Source organism: Synchytrium microbalum (genome assembly GCF_006535985.1).
Source record: "Synchytrium microbalum strain JEL517 chromosome Unknown SmJEL517_scf0030, whole genome shotgun sequence".
In the NCBI taxonomy this organism is placed as follows: Eukaryota; Fungi; Chytridiomycota; class Chytridiomycetes; order Synchytriales; family Synchytriaceae; genus Synchytrium; species Synchytrium microbalum.
The window spans coordinates 261,641-275,655 of record NW_022158379.1 but is presented as its reverse complement, the minus strand read 5'-3'; the positions used below and the strand labels follow the sequence as shown (position 1 = coordinate 275,655).

Below are 14,015 nucleotides of genomic sequence, written 5' to 3'. Positions count from 1 at the left end.
GTTTGGATTTGCGATGCCAAGTTACAAGTAGAAGATGCAGAAGAACACGAGCTGGCGGGGATAAATAGATAAATAAATCAATAATGTGGAATATGAGATTCCCTCCAAAGTAGAATTCCACCTGATCCAAGATATGTGCCTTCATTCTGTCGGCCTCTATGGCAGCGAGTGACTCGAGTTGAGCTTGATGGTGTGGTTTGTCTTCGACGCCCATCTCCTCAAAGGACACCATGTCTCTTGCTGCACTGTTTGAGGATACGATTGTAAATGGAACAGATTGTCAAACAATTTGGTGTGAAGGATTCTTGTGCTTGCCGAGTCAATTGTCACGTACGTGATTAAGCATTCCGTGTCTCTTACAAGACTAAGCATTCCGTGTGTCTGCGCTGAATTAATCGCTCTAAACTGCCAATGTCCCCACCTGCCCAACTGTCTCAACTTACTTCGCGAACGCGGATCTTCATCAACTCGCCTTTTTAACACTCCAAAACAATCGCATCATATACTGACATCTCTGGAACTCTCGTATACTCGAAAACATTCCGTACAAACCTCCCGGATCAGCCTCTGTCTGGCAAATCAGATGCAGGTGCTTCCATTCGACGTCGTAGCATGCAGCTCATATGAGGATCAATATCCACCTCATCAGCTACTAGTCACTCATCAAAACAGTGTTAATGCAGGCTGGGCTACCCAGAGATTCTCTCATTTTCCTCAAGTGCTTGTCATCAAGTATGTGTGTTTGTACTTGCCTTTTTGTGGTTTACGACGATCCAAACGCTTGAAACTAATTTCAACCTCATTTCCTGCATTATAGATTATCTGCAAACTGTCGAATACGGAAGCTTCAATTGCTGGTGCACCATTACAAGATTCCAACAAAGATGGAGATCCATGTTGCCAAAACCTCGTCTCTGGGTCAGAAACCATCAGCTAACCTTTTACTGAATGGTGATACTGACGAAGATGACGGTTTCGAGGATTCGTACTTGTCGAATGGACATCGGCAGAGATCTACTCGGAAAGTGGAGTTTGTTCGACTAGGGTATGCTTCGAATTGCTTGGAGCAGGTACAGCTGAATCTCATACCATATTGAATTAGATACGTGGTGCTTAATGATAACGCCAAAATGGGGTATCGAGCTAGAGAGCTCAAGTCAATTTATTTGGACGTTGAGGGCGACTATGTTAAGATACTGCTGCACAAGCCCTACGTTAATCAATTGAACCTCTACAACCAAGTATGGCTGTCATTGGCAAGAGACTTATTCAGTCTATTACCAGCCTTCGTTAGTGGCTTGTTGATGCATTTGTTATCACTTTTAGGTGGCTCTGATCGCTGTCAATGTGCTCGGTCAGATACGTGATTCAGCATATTACGCACAATCGATACCTACCGCCCATGCACTATTTGTACGTTATAACTCTTTACACTGAATTTGATCTGCTGGCACTGAATGCACGAACTTACATTCCTGTGTTCGATAAGGGAGAGGAAGGACTGGATCCACCTCAATCAAATGCTATGGGTGCTCTATGGGGATTAGTGCACAAGACCGCAACAGATCAGAAAGTTGGGCTTTCAGACGATTTGGCTTTTCGAATGGCTCGAGATAAAGAGACTATGGAATTGGTTGAGGCTATACAACTTGCTAAACATCAGGCCGTACTAGGTATTTTACCACAGGAAACTACCCTCTTTTATCTGTACTGACAATCCATGCTTTCTATTAGATGAAGATTTTTTGCTGGCGAAATCTCTGAAACATGCGCGTGATGCTGCTACTCTGGTACAATGAGACATTTACAGACGTGTCTTCAAGATACAATCTAACAATCAATGATGAAACAATTAGACTGGAGAAGATATTGCTCTATTGGAGAAGGATTTGCAGGATGCAATATCTGCAGAAGATTACGAGCAAGCACAGTCTATTAGAGTAATTCCTAGCTCTTTGTTGCTATTTGCCCAGGAATTAAACTGTCTCTCGTAGAACGAAGTGGAGAGCCATTTACAAGATTTGAGATCAAAACTAGACGTTCTTGGTCTAGAGTGGACGGCTGATGGCGACGTTATCCGCAAACGAGCGCACCTTGTCAAGAATATTGAAGAATCACTACCAGAACCACCGCCGCCAGTCTTAATACCCGATGAGCAATCACCACCAATTCGTAGTCTTACAGAGCAGAGGCGCATGTCGCAGTTTATGGGCTCCGAACCTGCTCTCTCCCCCAAATCGAAATCCATCGATGCAGGGCCTGTACATGTACCAAGTAAACACAAGGAGCTAGAGAAAGAGAAGGAGCGAGAGCCAGAAACTGCTCCAGAAGACGAAGAGACTCGTCCAGAATATCAGAAGCCACCTACATCAACCGAGCAACTCGCAAGGACGCCACCACCAGGATCGCCAACATCACCACAAGCACATCGAATGGAAGCGAAAGCTCCAGCTGCTGTCAAGTCACCAAAAGCAACCACGATGTCACGAGCATCATCAGGTTCCGAAATGCCGAAATCGAAATCTAAACAGGCCGACGATGGACTAACTGATGATCAGAGTCGTGATTGGGAATCATGTATTCAAGTATTTGGGCAACCCAGTATAGCCAAGTTTTTGTCGAAAGAGTCGGGATCTAGGGAACAAGGATTGAAGGACATGGCACGGCATATAGCTCAAATTGCTCCCATTGGTGGAAAATCGGGTAGCACCGTATCAGAGTCGGTTGTCAGAGCTGGATATCAAGTTTCGACAAAGGCTTTCACGTATACGAGTGAAAAGTGTTTGTGTCTCGCATTGGATTTTGAAAGAGCTGTTCAGAGTAAGAAAAAAGCTCAATTCAGCTTTGTCCTTTAAGTTCTTTTTGCTAATTTGTGTATTTGCACGTTAGGGCTCTCTGCATCCGCAAACTTGAGTGCTTCTACTGTTAGTGGTCACCTCGAGGAAATCACTCCTGTGATATTGGCTCTTGTGGCCCATTCGAATACACGAGTTAAACAGGTAGCTCATTCTTGAAGTCTGAAACTCTTTGGTGGTTCAACTCTTACAAATCTGTCCTTCTGTCAGGCAGCAGTTGACGTGATTGTAGAACTAGGAAGTAGTTCCCCATCCCTAGTCCTCCCTATCCTAACGCAACCATTCCCGACAAAGAAACCCCCATTACCCAAAGTGGCTATCGGCAGACTCGAAGTCATTTCGAGACTCCTGGACGAATACGGCCTAGATAATCGAGGTAGTCTCAATGCTGAATCTGTCATGGCTTTAGCAGGCCCACTACTACAAAGTTCCGCCCACGAAGTCCGAGAAGCATCTGTTGTCGTGACTGCCAAAATTGCTGTCAAAGGATCACGAGGTGTCATTGATCCATACCTCAAGCCTCTGAGGCCTCAACAAGTCCAGAATGTTGAGGATGCTATTACGAAAGCCAATGGACATGATGTTAAGCCAAAGGCTAAGAATGCTAGACAGCGTATGTAGAACAATGCACGCAGCCAGCGGTGAACTGAGCTGCATATCTTCTCTTTTTAGCCGTAGTTCCAAAGTCGTCTGATGAGCCACAGCCGACCAAGGCCCAAGCTGCTAAGATTCAGAAACTGCAGAGTCAATTACAAGAGCTTCGGAAACTTACGTCAGAGCGTACTGATGTTGGTGACCATGCATCACCAAAGTCTAAGGGTATGGATCCAGAATAATGGGGTGTCTTTTGTTAAATTTGCTAAACGTATTTGGTATAGGAATGACATCAGACGATGAGGAGGAGCCACACGAGGTACGCGTTTAGAGCACTCATGTACAATCGAATTGAGTGCTAAGAATATCTCACACTAACGAACGTCTCAAATAAAGGAAGCGACAAAAAAGAGATTCTTTGGATTGGTAAGTTATATCTCCAAGCTCAAACATTCGTTTTCCATAACAAAACATTGAAATTCCCTTCGGCTTTTAGAATTTCGGTCGGAAGTCTCAAGCTTCAATTGATCCACACAGAGCAGAGGGAGAAGTTGATGACGCTGTTGCAACTGCTGCTGCCAAGAAAGGGAGCAGTAAGCGTGTGTGGACTTCGCAACGCTTCTTTCTTGACCTGACTATTTTTTCGCTCCGTTGATGTAGAGCCAAACAAGGCATTTAAAACACCAGATGCAGCTCCCATGCAGAAGAATTCGGAAGTGCACAACAACAATGATTGGAACTTTGACCGGTAAGCTGGTTTGTTTACCGTATCGTTTATGTCAAGGTGGGCTTGACTTTTTTCCCCCCACTCTTCACATAGACGCTGCATTTTCTGTGATGAGCAGAACGACTCTTTTACGGTATTTGGACAAGTTGTGTTTGATGGCGATCAGAATCGTGTGCTCATTCTGCTTCAAATCATTCAGGAAGAGAATCTGGACTCTCATTACCTCAAGGACTGCAAAATGCTGACCATTTGCGTCTTGTGCAAGAAGGTAAGCTCTTGTTTGTAGTGAGAAAAAAACCTACAGGTTGCCTGTAGCAGTGACTAATTCTCGATTTGTTTTTAGACCGTTGAGATATCTACACTTTCTGAGCACATGTTCTCAGAATGTGATTTGAAAAAAACGGTCAAGAAGTGTCCGAGATGTCATGAAGCGGTATTGGAAAAAGAGTATCTGTCGCATGTTGCTAAGCGGGAATGTAGAGGTGAGTTTGGACCAGCTTCACCAGTTGTTCGAATATGAGATTTTTTTTTTTTTTTCGCACTCAGCTCTTACAACGTTTCCACCGATTTAGCGCATTCCAAAGATAGAGAAATCGCTCGGTGTCCATTATGTCATGAAGACATACCTGCCTCGGATTCGGGATGGAGAGATCACTTACTCAAAGAAGGATGTCGTGGATCTACTCGTGATTCCGACAGACGAAAATCACGATCCAAAGAACCATCACAACAACCCCCATCACCGGAACGTGAGCCGAATAAAAAGTCTGCTGTTGTGAAAAAGACTGCCACTGGTGCTGCTGCTAAGCGAAGCGGTAGCCATGAAAGGACTAAATAATATATACCTTATCGATGATGATTTGTAACCATGTAGAGTTGTAAACCAATTGGTAAAAGAGTTTGTAGATACAATCGTGTGTTTATTTGTTTGGAGGCAACGCAAATATGTCCTTTAGAGACATCAAACAGCCAATATGTACTATTTGGGAGAAGATTGTAACTGCTATGATGCGCGAGTTTACCATTCAAATTCAGCGGTTGCCTAGCATATGATGAGATTTGTGAGCAACTAGTTATCGAAGCATTCAGGGATTTCATCCTTGATGTGGTTTCTTGACATCCCCAATGGCAACAAAACCAGAAACCAGAGACATCTAATTCCTCTACTTTACCTTGCTAAACAAGTAGTCCTTCCCATTGACCATAACGACACCATCTTTAAAAGTACTCTTCCACTTATTTTTAACCCGACTGACTTTCTCGTATAGACATAATATGGTGTTTGGTACTTCCACCTCGTTCTCGTTATCTTCTTCGTCATCATCGTCCAGATCTGAGCCAATATCATCCTGTGGAAGAACGGGGGCGTTGAGAGTCAGATGCAAAAGAAACAAGGCATGATCCTGGAATATAGTAGCATTTTCCCACCTTTAAACCATCGTCGTCATCGTCATCACCTCCATCATGCTGCGGTATTGTTCTGTGTGTTGGTTGAGTTGGCAGACTTGCTGAACGTCGTAGTTGTATGGATTGTTGTGATGAGAACGTTGATTGTAGTAGTTGTCGACCTCGACCTCTGCCAGGCAATGACGCGTCATCTCTTATTATAATTTCGTCGGATGCTCCATCGTATTGGGGTAGATCTTGCATTGCTCGCATTTGAGCTTGTAAATGTGGTGGTAGGATTGAACCTGACGATGCTCCCCCCTGTCAATAACAAAAAAATTAGAGATCGTATTCATAATTAATTTGGCAGCATTAAGAGAGTCAACGAGGCGATTGACACGTTTCGGCAGCACTGTGTCTTGACTACATCCAAACCTTTGAACTTACGAGGCTTCCAGCAGGTGGTTTTGTCGGAGCAAGTGGTTGTACATCGAATAGCGGAGCAGCATAAGCAGCAGATCTAGTTTCTACTAGCTTTCGTTCCCACATCTACGTGTATGGTTCAATACACTTGAAGTTGCAATGACAAACCAATGATGATTACCGATTGCAATTCAGTGAGGGTGTGGTCTTCTACACCCAATTCAGCAGCCTGGGCAGACAAGCGGTTGATCACATCATCGATAATCCATCGATACGTTGCAGGCTAAAAAACGACAGAAATTGAGTTGGTTCATTTGTTCATCGTCGGTATATGCTATATATCTGAGTATAAAGAATAACAGGCTTGCCACTATAGCATTGGACATTGCCGTCTCCTATAGCAAGACACTCTCAAGATGGCCCTTCCTGTTCAAATAGAGTTGGAGTAGCAATTGAAAGGAGCTATGAAGCTTATGTACGGTTGAGAGGCAATGGGATGTGAATAGTAGAACAATATTGCTCAAATACGTACTTGAATCGAGTGGGAATGGACTGGAAACGTGTTCAAGAGAGAGCAATCGCAGCACTCTGATCACAATCTGTAGACGTGGCTTCCTGCGAAAGATTCACACCGACTTACGAGACAGAAGTGTTTGAACATTTCATTTATGTACATGTAATCACATCCGAGCTTCTATTTTGATGCCATTCTGTGTTGCCAAACCATCAAATTCGTTCAGCAAACAGCAGCACGTTCTTGTTGACTAAAAGCAACAGGGAAGAAGCTCATCATGGCCACAAGAGTACAGGTAAGACAGCTCTATGTACATATTCAACTCTGTCTGTACTTTACTAACTAGTCCACTGCGCGCGTCATAACAGAAAGTGATGGTTGCTCCCATCGTAAGTTTTAACTTGTTTTCAAGCAACAACATCTTATAGCTCTGTTTTCTAACAATAAATCATATTTAGAATGTCATCTTCAAACACTTGCAGAGTGTAAGCTCCATCTTCTACTCTCCAATCCCAGCATCATCAACATTCTAACATTGACCGAAAAAAAATAGAAAAACAGAGTCAAGATATGGCTGTATGAACAAGTTGACATGAGGATTGAAGGCAAAATCATTGTAAATTACCCCCACTCTTTACTTTGCTACGCATGCATCGTTAACTAACAAGGCTCAAACCTAGGGTTTTGACGAATTCATGAACTTGGTAGTGGATGATGCTGTCGAAGTCAATTCAAAAGCCGAAACCAGTAAACCAATAGGTCGCATTCTGTTGAAGGGAGACAACGTCACCCTCATTCAGCCTGTAATTGAGAACTAGGTCTTGTCGCGTTGTTGTAGTTGGTTGGCATACGACGTATAAAAGGAAACGCATTGCATAATAATAAAGTTTGGATTTGTACAGATTAAACATTGATATTTTGACGTGTAGGTCTACGTGACGTTGACTCGGTTGCTCGATCACGATTCGTTAAATGTTTGCACTTCGACGACTTAGACAATTAGTAAACTTTATCAAGCCCCAAACTATGGCAATCACTACTACCAGTAATACTCATGGCGTGTCGCCTTTTACTTATCCAGTAGGTCCCCTTAAGTGCTTGAATTGAACGTATTTGACAACATTTCAACGTTTGCGTATTTGTCAAATCAATCCTATCGGATTGTGAGCGACATCGAGAAAAGAATCCTGATCGAATCTTACTAAATTCCACCCACATTTGCTACATAGGCGATTCGACGTGATGAAACTCTTGTAGAGAACCTTCATGGCCAACAAATCGCAGATCCATATCGCTTCTTAGAGGATCCAGATTCGGCTGAAACCAAGGCATTTGTTGAAAGCCAAAACAAGTGCTTTCAAGACTTTATTGGAACGTCTGCACTGCACGACAAGTTTGAAAAGAGACTCACGGAAATGTTCAACTATGAACGTGTTGGATGTCCATTCAAACGTGGAGACTCTTATTACTACTTCCACAACTCTGGTTTGCAGGCTCAGAGTGTTTTGTACAAACAAGACTCTCTGGATGGTGAACCTCGTGTGTTTTTCGATGTACGTTGACATGTCGACAGGACCGCATGGGTCGGAAATTGGTTCTCGTTTTTTTGCAGTTCTCTCCTGTCACAATCCTGACGAAATCACCATGAAAATAGCCCAACACACTCTCTGACGATGGAACAGTATCCCTCAACACATACTCATTCACCGAAGACGGCAAATACTTTGCCTATGGGATATCAGCTTCTGGTTCCGACTGGGTAACAATCCACGTCCGTAAAACCGCCGACGCAACCCCTGAAGACGTTGAACCAAAGCCAACTGAATGGGCCAAATTCACAGGAATTCAATGGACGCATGACGATTTAGGATACTTTTATAATCGATACCTCCCACCATCAAAGATTCCAAATAATAATGATAAGGGTACTGAGACGGATACTAACAAGAACCAATTGTGTATGTATCATAAGCTAGGAACTGATTCGGAGAATGATGTCTTGATTTACAAGGTACAGCTGGTGGATGTATTGCTTTTTTAGCTCATGCCCAGTGTTTGATGATTGAACTTTTTGGTTCCTAGGATGAGACTGAACCCGATCACATGTTCAGCGCTGAAGTCTCTGATGATGGCAAATACCTAATCATGTCCACGGTCCAAAGCTGTGATCCAGAAACCAAGGTCTACGTTGCTGAAATTGATCCAAAGGGTATTGTCGCAGCTCCGACATGGAATAAGATTGTTGATGATTTCAAGGCCGAGTTCAGCTAGTGAGTGTCAGTCATGCAATCCAATCATAGATTAGGTCCTTTTTTTGACTTTCAATTTTAGCATCACGAACGACGAAACAGTCTTTTACTTTGTAACAACTCTCAACGCTCCCCGCAAACGAATCGTGAAATTTGATCTCAACAATCCTGTACTGGGCATGGTTGAAGTCATTCCTCAATCCCAGGACGTACTCCAACAGGCACGAGTCGTTGACCACAACAAGCTTATAATCGTATACCTGCACGATGTAAAACATATCGCACGCCTCTACTCCCTACCATCTGGTGACCCATTATCACCAGCAGAGCTGCCTCTAGCTACAGGATCAATAGTAGCATCAATGACATGTCGTAAAGAAGGCACCGACGTATTTTATCAAACCACGTCGTACTTGACTCCAGGAATGATTACGAGGTTTGATTCCAAGACTATGACTTCTTCGGTATTTAAGACTACCAAGATTGCTGGATATGATGCTAGTTTGTATGAGACGAAACAAGTGTGGTATGAGAGTACTGGTGGTGTTAAGGTTCCCATGTATATTATTGCTCGAAAAGGTATGTGATGCAAATGATTTTGGGAATTTGCTTGCCCGTGGTTGTCTGGGTTGAACATATCGAACTTCGTAGGGATAAAGCTGGACGGTAGCAATCCGACTCTACTCTACGGTCAGTCATCTGGCGCCATTCGTATCGTTGTTGCTGTACGGTTTATACTTATAGTTATTGACTCCTTCTCGATGGTTCAACAGGCTACGGTGGTTTTAATATATCGATCTTGCCTTCGTTTTCGGTCACTTGGCTGGTAAGTCTCTCCCACATCTTTCATTTTTTGTCTACTTGGCTTAACTGTATATTTTTGGTGCCACAGACGTTTATACAGCATATGCATGGTGTCGTTGCTGTAGCCAACTTACGTGGAGGTGCAGAATTTGGAGAAGAATGGGTATGTATTGGCTGTGTGAAGGGATCATGTATTGGCTTTATTTGCAACCCCGGCCCTTCTAACACCAAGTTATGATAGTACAAGGACGGGAAACTTGACAAGAAGCAGTAAGTTTGAATAGGGTAGAAGTCATCGTTGCTACGCCGTTTTATTAACGGATACGGAACACTTGAGTCTTCTTACATTTTTTTCTTTTCGCTCTTAGAAACGTATTCGACGACTTCATCAACGCCGCCAAATATCTCATCTCCGAAAAGTACACCAACTCTTCCAAACTCACCATCAACGGTGGATCAAACGGTGGTTTACTAGTTGGAGCCTGTACAAACCAAGCCCCCGATATCTTCGGTTGTAGTATAGCTGACGTTGGCGTTATGGACATGGCCCGCTTCCACAAATTCACAATCGGCCACGCATGGGTATCAGACTATGGAAATCCAGACAAGAAGGAGGATTTCGAAACTTTGATTAAATACTCACCGCTTCATAATGTCAAGAATCAGACATATCCTGCTTATCTATTATGCACGTCCGACCACGACGATCGCGTGGTTCCGTTGCATTCACACAAGCTGATAGCAACGTTGCAGCATGTTGCTGGGCAGACCAATGTGCAGCCTCTTATGATTCGTATTGAGACTAAGGCTGGGCATGGTGCTGGAAAGGTAAGGTCATTTATGAGCGTTTTATGTCATGTGCAGGGCGTCTGAAAAATTCTCTTTTCGTCGCTTTTAGAGCACAAAGCAACGCATTGAAGAAGCGTCCGACAAGTTCGCATTCATGGCTCAAGCATTGAAGCTTGAATGGTTTGAATAGTACAGAGAAAGAACAACAAAACACATATTTATGTGTGGCAATCCGAGCTTGTCATTGAAAAATTGAAGCTTTTTACAGGAATGTGTTGTATGTGCTGTGGTAGTGTTATAAAAATAGTAATTTACTTCCATCTTGGGAAAATATTTACGATGCTTCTGTGATTTTTGGATGCTTGTTTTTCTTGTTTTTACATTGAAACGACCATTTCTCCTATGCATTCTATTAATGACCAAATTTGTCCCCTTTTTAACTCAGTCTCTCGAACCAGCAAGACCACCAAGTCCAGCACGCCGCGTCCTAGATCTAGTGGATGTTACTGTTGTACTGCTACTACTAGTCCGTGTCTCAACCAATGCGACAGGTGGATCTGAATGTGATCTGGTATTATAAGTCCTCGTATTATTTGTCCTAGCATTACTATTCCGTTGCCTCTTTGTCTCGGATTTGGGTACTTCTTGCTGTGATGCTGCCACTGTACCTCCTTTTATCGGCAAAGCTGTAACGATGGATGAAACTGGGGGTGCATGCGACTGCTGACTTGGCAACGAAATGGTTGGTTTGGTCTGGCTGCTATGATTACTATTATTACTATTCGTTACCGCAACCGGTATACCAGATCCAGCTGGCGGTGGTGTCGTTGCTGTTGTCATGGACGATGCTCTGATACAACCAACATCATTCGGTTCGGCAGCTACAGCATATGTTGGATGCAGCGGTTGACCTAAACTAGGATGATGCGTCCAATTCGTATTCACAGCTTGATCAAAACATGGTTTGAAAAAGGCGTGCTGGAGTGCTTCGTCAGGCCGAATACGTAACGAGGAATCATATTCCAGCATTCGGGCCAGCAAGTCAGTGAATTTGGCGTAATCTTGAATGGATGCTGTTGGTTGACTACTACTCGTTTTAACCGATGGCGCCTCTGGATCTGCCATCCGATATGCATCATCATATACTCGTTCTTTCACGACATCCCATAGTGTTTTGGTAGGCTGTTCTTGACCAGGTCGTCCACCAACCAGTCCTCCTGTAGCGGCTCGTGTCGCACTACCACCTGTACTATTACTATTTCGTAGCGGCACGACAGAATATGTTCCATCTGGATTTCTCGTTACAAGTTTTGCCACCTTCTCTCGTTGTCCAGAAGATACCAGCGACGACGGAAGAGGACCCAATAGTCGGGATATGAGAAGTAGTTGATCATGCTCACTCGTACCGGGAAATATCGGAGTTCCTGTCAGTAATTCCATCAATATACATCCTAATGACCATACGTCTATTGGACATCCATATGGCGCACCGAGAATGACTTCAGGTGACCTGTAGAATCGAGATTGAATATATGAATACGCCTAATTTTATGAAGGTGTTAGGTTTGTGTTGTGGCTCAACAGTAGGTGTAAAAGACTGCAGTCCATACTCGTTCATTGATGAAACACGATGATCCAAAATCAATCACTTTGAGAGCACTGCCCTTGTTCTGATGATCCCGTAGTAAAATGCTAGTTGTTTGAAAGAGTGGGTTAAAAAACCCAGATGTCAACAAATTGTGTTCGTGAACCTCTCTTACTTTTCAGGCTTCATATCGCAATGCACGACTTGTACATTTGGACGGGAGAGAAAGGACAATGCGAGGAGTATCTGGGCAGCAAACCTTCGGACCAAACCCAGCGACAGGCCTCGCAGACCCTCACTCTTGAGTAACTCGTACAAGTTCAGCGATAGCATTTCATAAACTAGACATAAATGCCCTCTATGCATGAAGCTCTCGTTCATTCGAACTAGGGTATTGCGATAATGTCAGTCCAACAAAAAAACGAGCAATCCACAGCATGCGTTCCCACCAATATTTTTCGAATCATCCGGATCAGCAGCATTCAAATATTCCAATATCCTAACTTCAATCAATGCCTGTGCCTTAAAACTTCTTCGATTCTTGATGATTTTGATTGCAACTCGATTATCGTTCCCTCCCTGATGCAAATCATGTGCTTCGACTACTTGTCCAAAGGATCCTCTCCCCAACAGACGTATGATTTTGAATCGATTATTCCACGTCTCGTTCTCATGTATGATGTAGTCGTCATTCTCGTCATCATAGCCATGATTGTGTGCTAGTAAGTGAGAAAGATCAGATCAGATCTATCCAAATGTGAGTAAGGAACCAATATGATATACGTACTAGCAGGTTCGTTCGGCGGCCTCTGCAGTTGTGGCTGACTATGCGAGGATTTATTCTTTTTGGGTGACTCTGGATGCCGTAAAGGATCAACAGGGACGGGAGGCGGTATCTGCCTCTTTCGTCTGTTAGCAGCCTCGTAATAGACCTAGAACAGCAATACATGTAAGGTTCGATTTACATAGTGCATATAGATCGATTCACCACAAGGTTTTCCCCAGCAACTTACATCATTAATGTGGACGTATGTTTGCAGCAAGCTCTTTGTCAGCCTGTATACGGGACCTGTTTTATAATTTCTATATGGCGCTGGTCGAGTAGCAGATGCCTTTCCCTTTGATGAGGGCGGTGGAGGAGAGTCGAGATCCATCGCATTGTCGTTTTGGCAGCGATGTCGTTGGGTATTTCGAGGCGTTGCTGATGAAGACGAGAGTGATCTGATTTGATCTGATGATATAAAATCAATGCGGATTTTCTCATCCAGCTTCTCCTCTGGCGTCATTCCTGCAACGGCTGTCACAGCAAAGCGAGATGTTTGGAATTTTTCCTAAAGCCGAGGGGATATATAGAAGAGGATCAAAGACGGCACAGATGTAATCTAGCACTCGATGATCTATAAGATCTAGTCCAAACTATGGTCGTATTGGTTGGGAACTGCTTTCTTTGATGCAGGTCGGATGAACAATTGGATGACAAGGGTTCAAAGAAAAACAAGAGAAAGTGATTTGAAATTAGACAACGCGTACTTGACGATCAGGACCCTTGAAAAGTAGGGTTAACAACCAACTATATGACTTTATTCACTCCTGGACATATATGGCGATGCCCGTTAACATCTTCTATAACTGCCCTCGTAACGACCTGTTCTTTGTTCTTTGTCGCTTGGATTTTATTACAAATGCGGGTAGGCGAACCTGTTCCATGAGGCTCAATGATGAGGCTTTGGAAGTGCAATCTAAATGACGCTGAAGCACAAAGATTAGCAATTCTTTCTTCACTTTCTGTTCCAACTCTTTTCAATACAAGTTGTTCTCTATATTGACTTGAAGCACTGAAGCACAAAGATTAGCACTACAGGTGGATTAAGTACAATAAGTATACCCGCTCGCAATCTATGCACAAACACCCCCCTGATTACACGTTCCTTTACATTCACAACACGTCATCACATATCACATTATTCTGACTGAATCGCTTAACATCGTCCAACACGTTTATGCGAAAAACCAGCTTGCTTACAACCTACATGGATCTGTACAATGGATGTGTATATGTAACAAATGCTTCATGACGTACAAGTTACGA

The 14,015-nt window shown here is 43.4% G+C and overlaps 4 protein-coding genes across 4 annotated transcripts; 3 read left to right on the top strand and 1 right to left on the bottom strand.

The window, feature by feature from the left end:
- Window positions 1-583: 583 nt before the first annotated feature.
- SmJEL517_g04489 (uncharacterized protein) lies at window positions 584-5,014 on the top strand (the record flags this gene model as incomplete). Its single annotated transcript, XM_031170417.1, has 18 exons — window positions 584-732; window positions 818-1,045; window positions 1,103-1,241; window positions 1,327-1,413; window positions 1,490-1,673; window positions 1,735-1,790; window positions 1,857-1,940; window positions 1,995-2,820; window positions 2,890-2,999; window positions 3,066-3,468; window positions 3,528-3,674; window positions 3,734-3,768; window positions 3,846-3,875; window positions 3,946-4,042; window positions 4,110-4,197; window positions 4,270-4,444; window positions 4,520-4,658; window positions 4,749-5,014. 18 exons carry the CDS (start codon window positions 584-586, stop codon window positions 5,012-5,014), a joined length of 3,243 nt encoding a protein of 1,080 aa, XP_031023673.1.
- A 1,762-nt stretch (window positions 5,015-6,776) lies between these two features.
- On the top strand, window positions 6,777-7,317 carry SmJEL517_g04488 (uncharacterized protein; the record flags this gene model as incomplete). Its single annotated transcript, XM_031170416.1, has 5 exons — window positions 6,777-6,794; window positions 6,868-6,888; window positions 6,958-6,984; window positions 7,053-7,115; window positions 7,180-7,317. The coding sequence occupies 5 exons, from the start codon at window positions 6,777-6,779 to the stop codon at window positions 7,315-7,317; spliced, it is 267 nt and encodes an 88-aa protein (XP_031023674.1).
- A 208-nt stretch (window positions 7,318-7,525) lies between these two features.
- On the top strand, window positions 7,526-10,531 carry SmJEL517_g04487 (uncharacterized protein; the record flags this gene model as incomplete). Its single annotated transcript, XM_031170415.1, has 11 exons — window positions 7,526-7,579; window positions 7,729-8,052; window positions 8,154-8,510; window positions 8,582-8,769; window positions 8,831-9,327; window positions 9,400-9,459; window positions 9,522-9,574; window positions 9,641-9,715; window positions 9,794-9,822; window positions 9,921-10,380; window positions 10,451-10,531. 11 exons carry the CDS (start codon window positions 7,526-7,528, stop codon window positions 10,529-10,531), a joined length of 2,178 nt encoding a protein of 725 aa, XP_031023675.1.
- A 251-nt stretch (window positions 10,532-10,782) lies between these two features.
- SmJEL517_g04486 (uncharacterized protein) lies at window positions 10,783-13,212 on the bottom strand (the record flags this gene model as incomplete). The annotated part of the gene is made up of 6 exons (XM_031170414.1): window positions 10,783-11,883; window positions 11,952-12,033; window positions 12,102-12,312; window positions 12,376-12,645; window positions 12,714-12,858; window positions 12,940-13,212. 6 exons carry the CDS (start codon window positions 13,210-13,212, stop codon window positions 10,783-10,785), a joined length of 2,082 nt encoding a protein of 693 aa, XP_031023676.1.
- Between the last annotated feature and the right edge of the window lie 803 nt (window positions 13,213-14,015).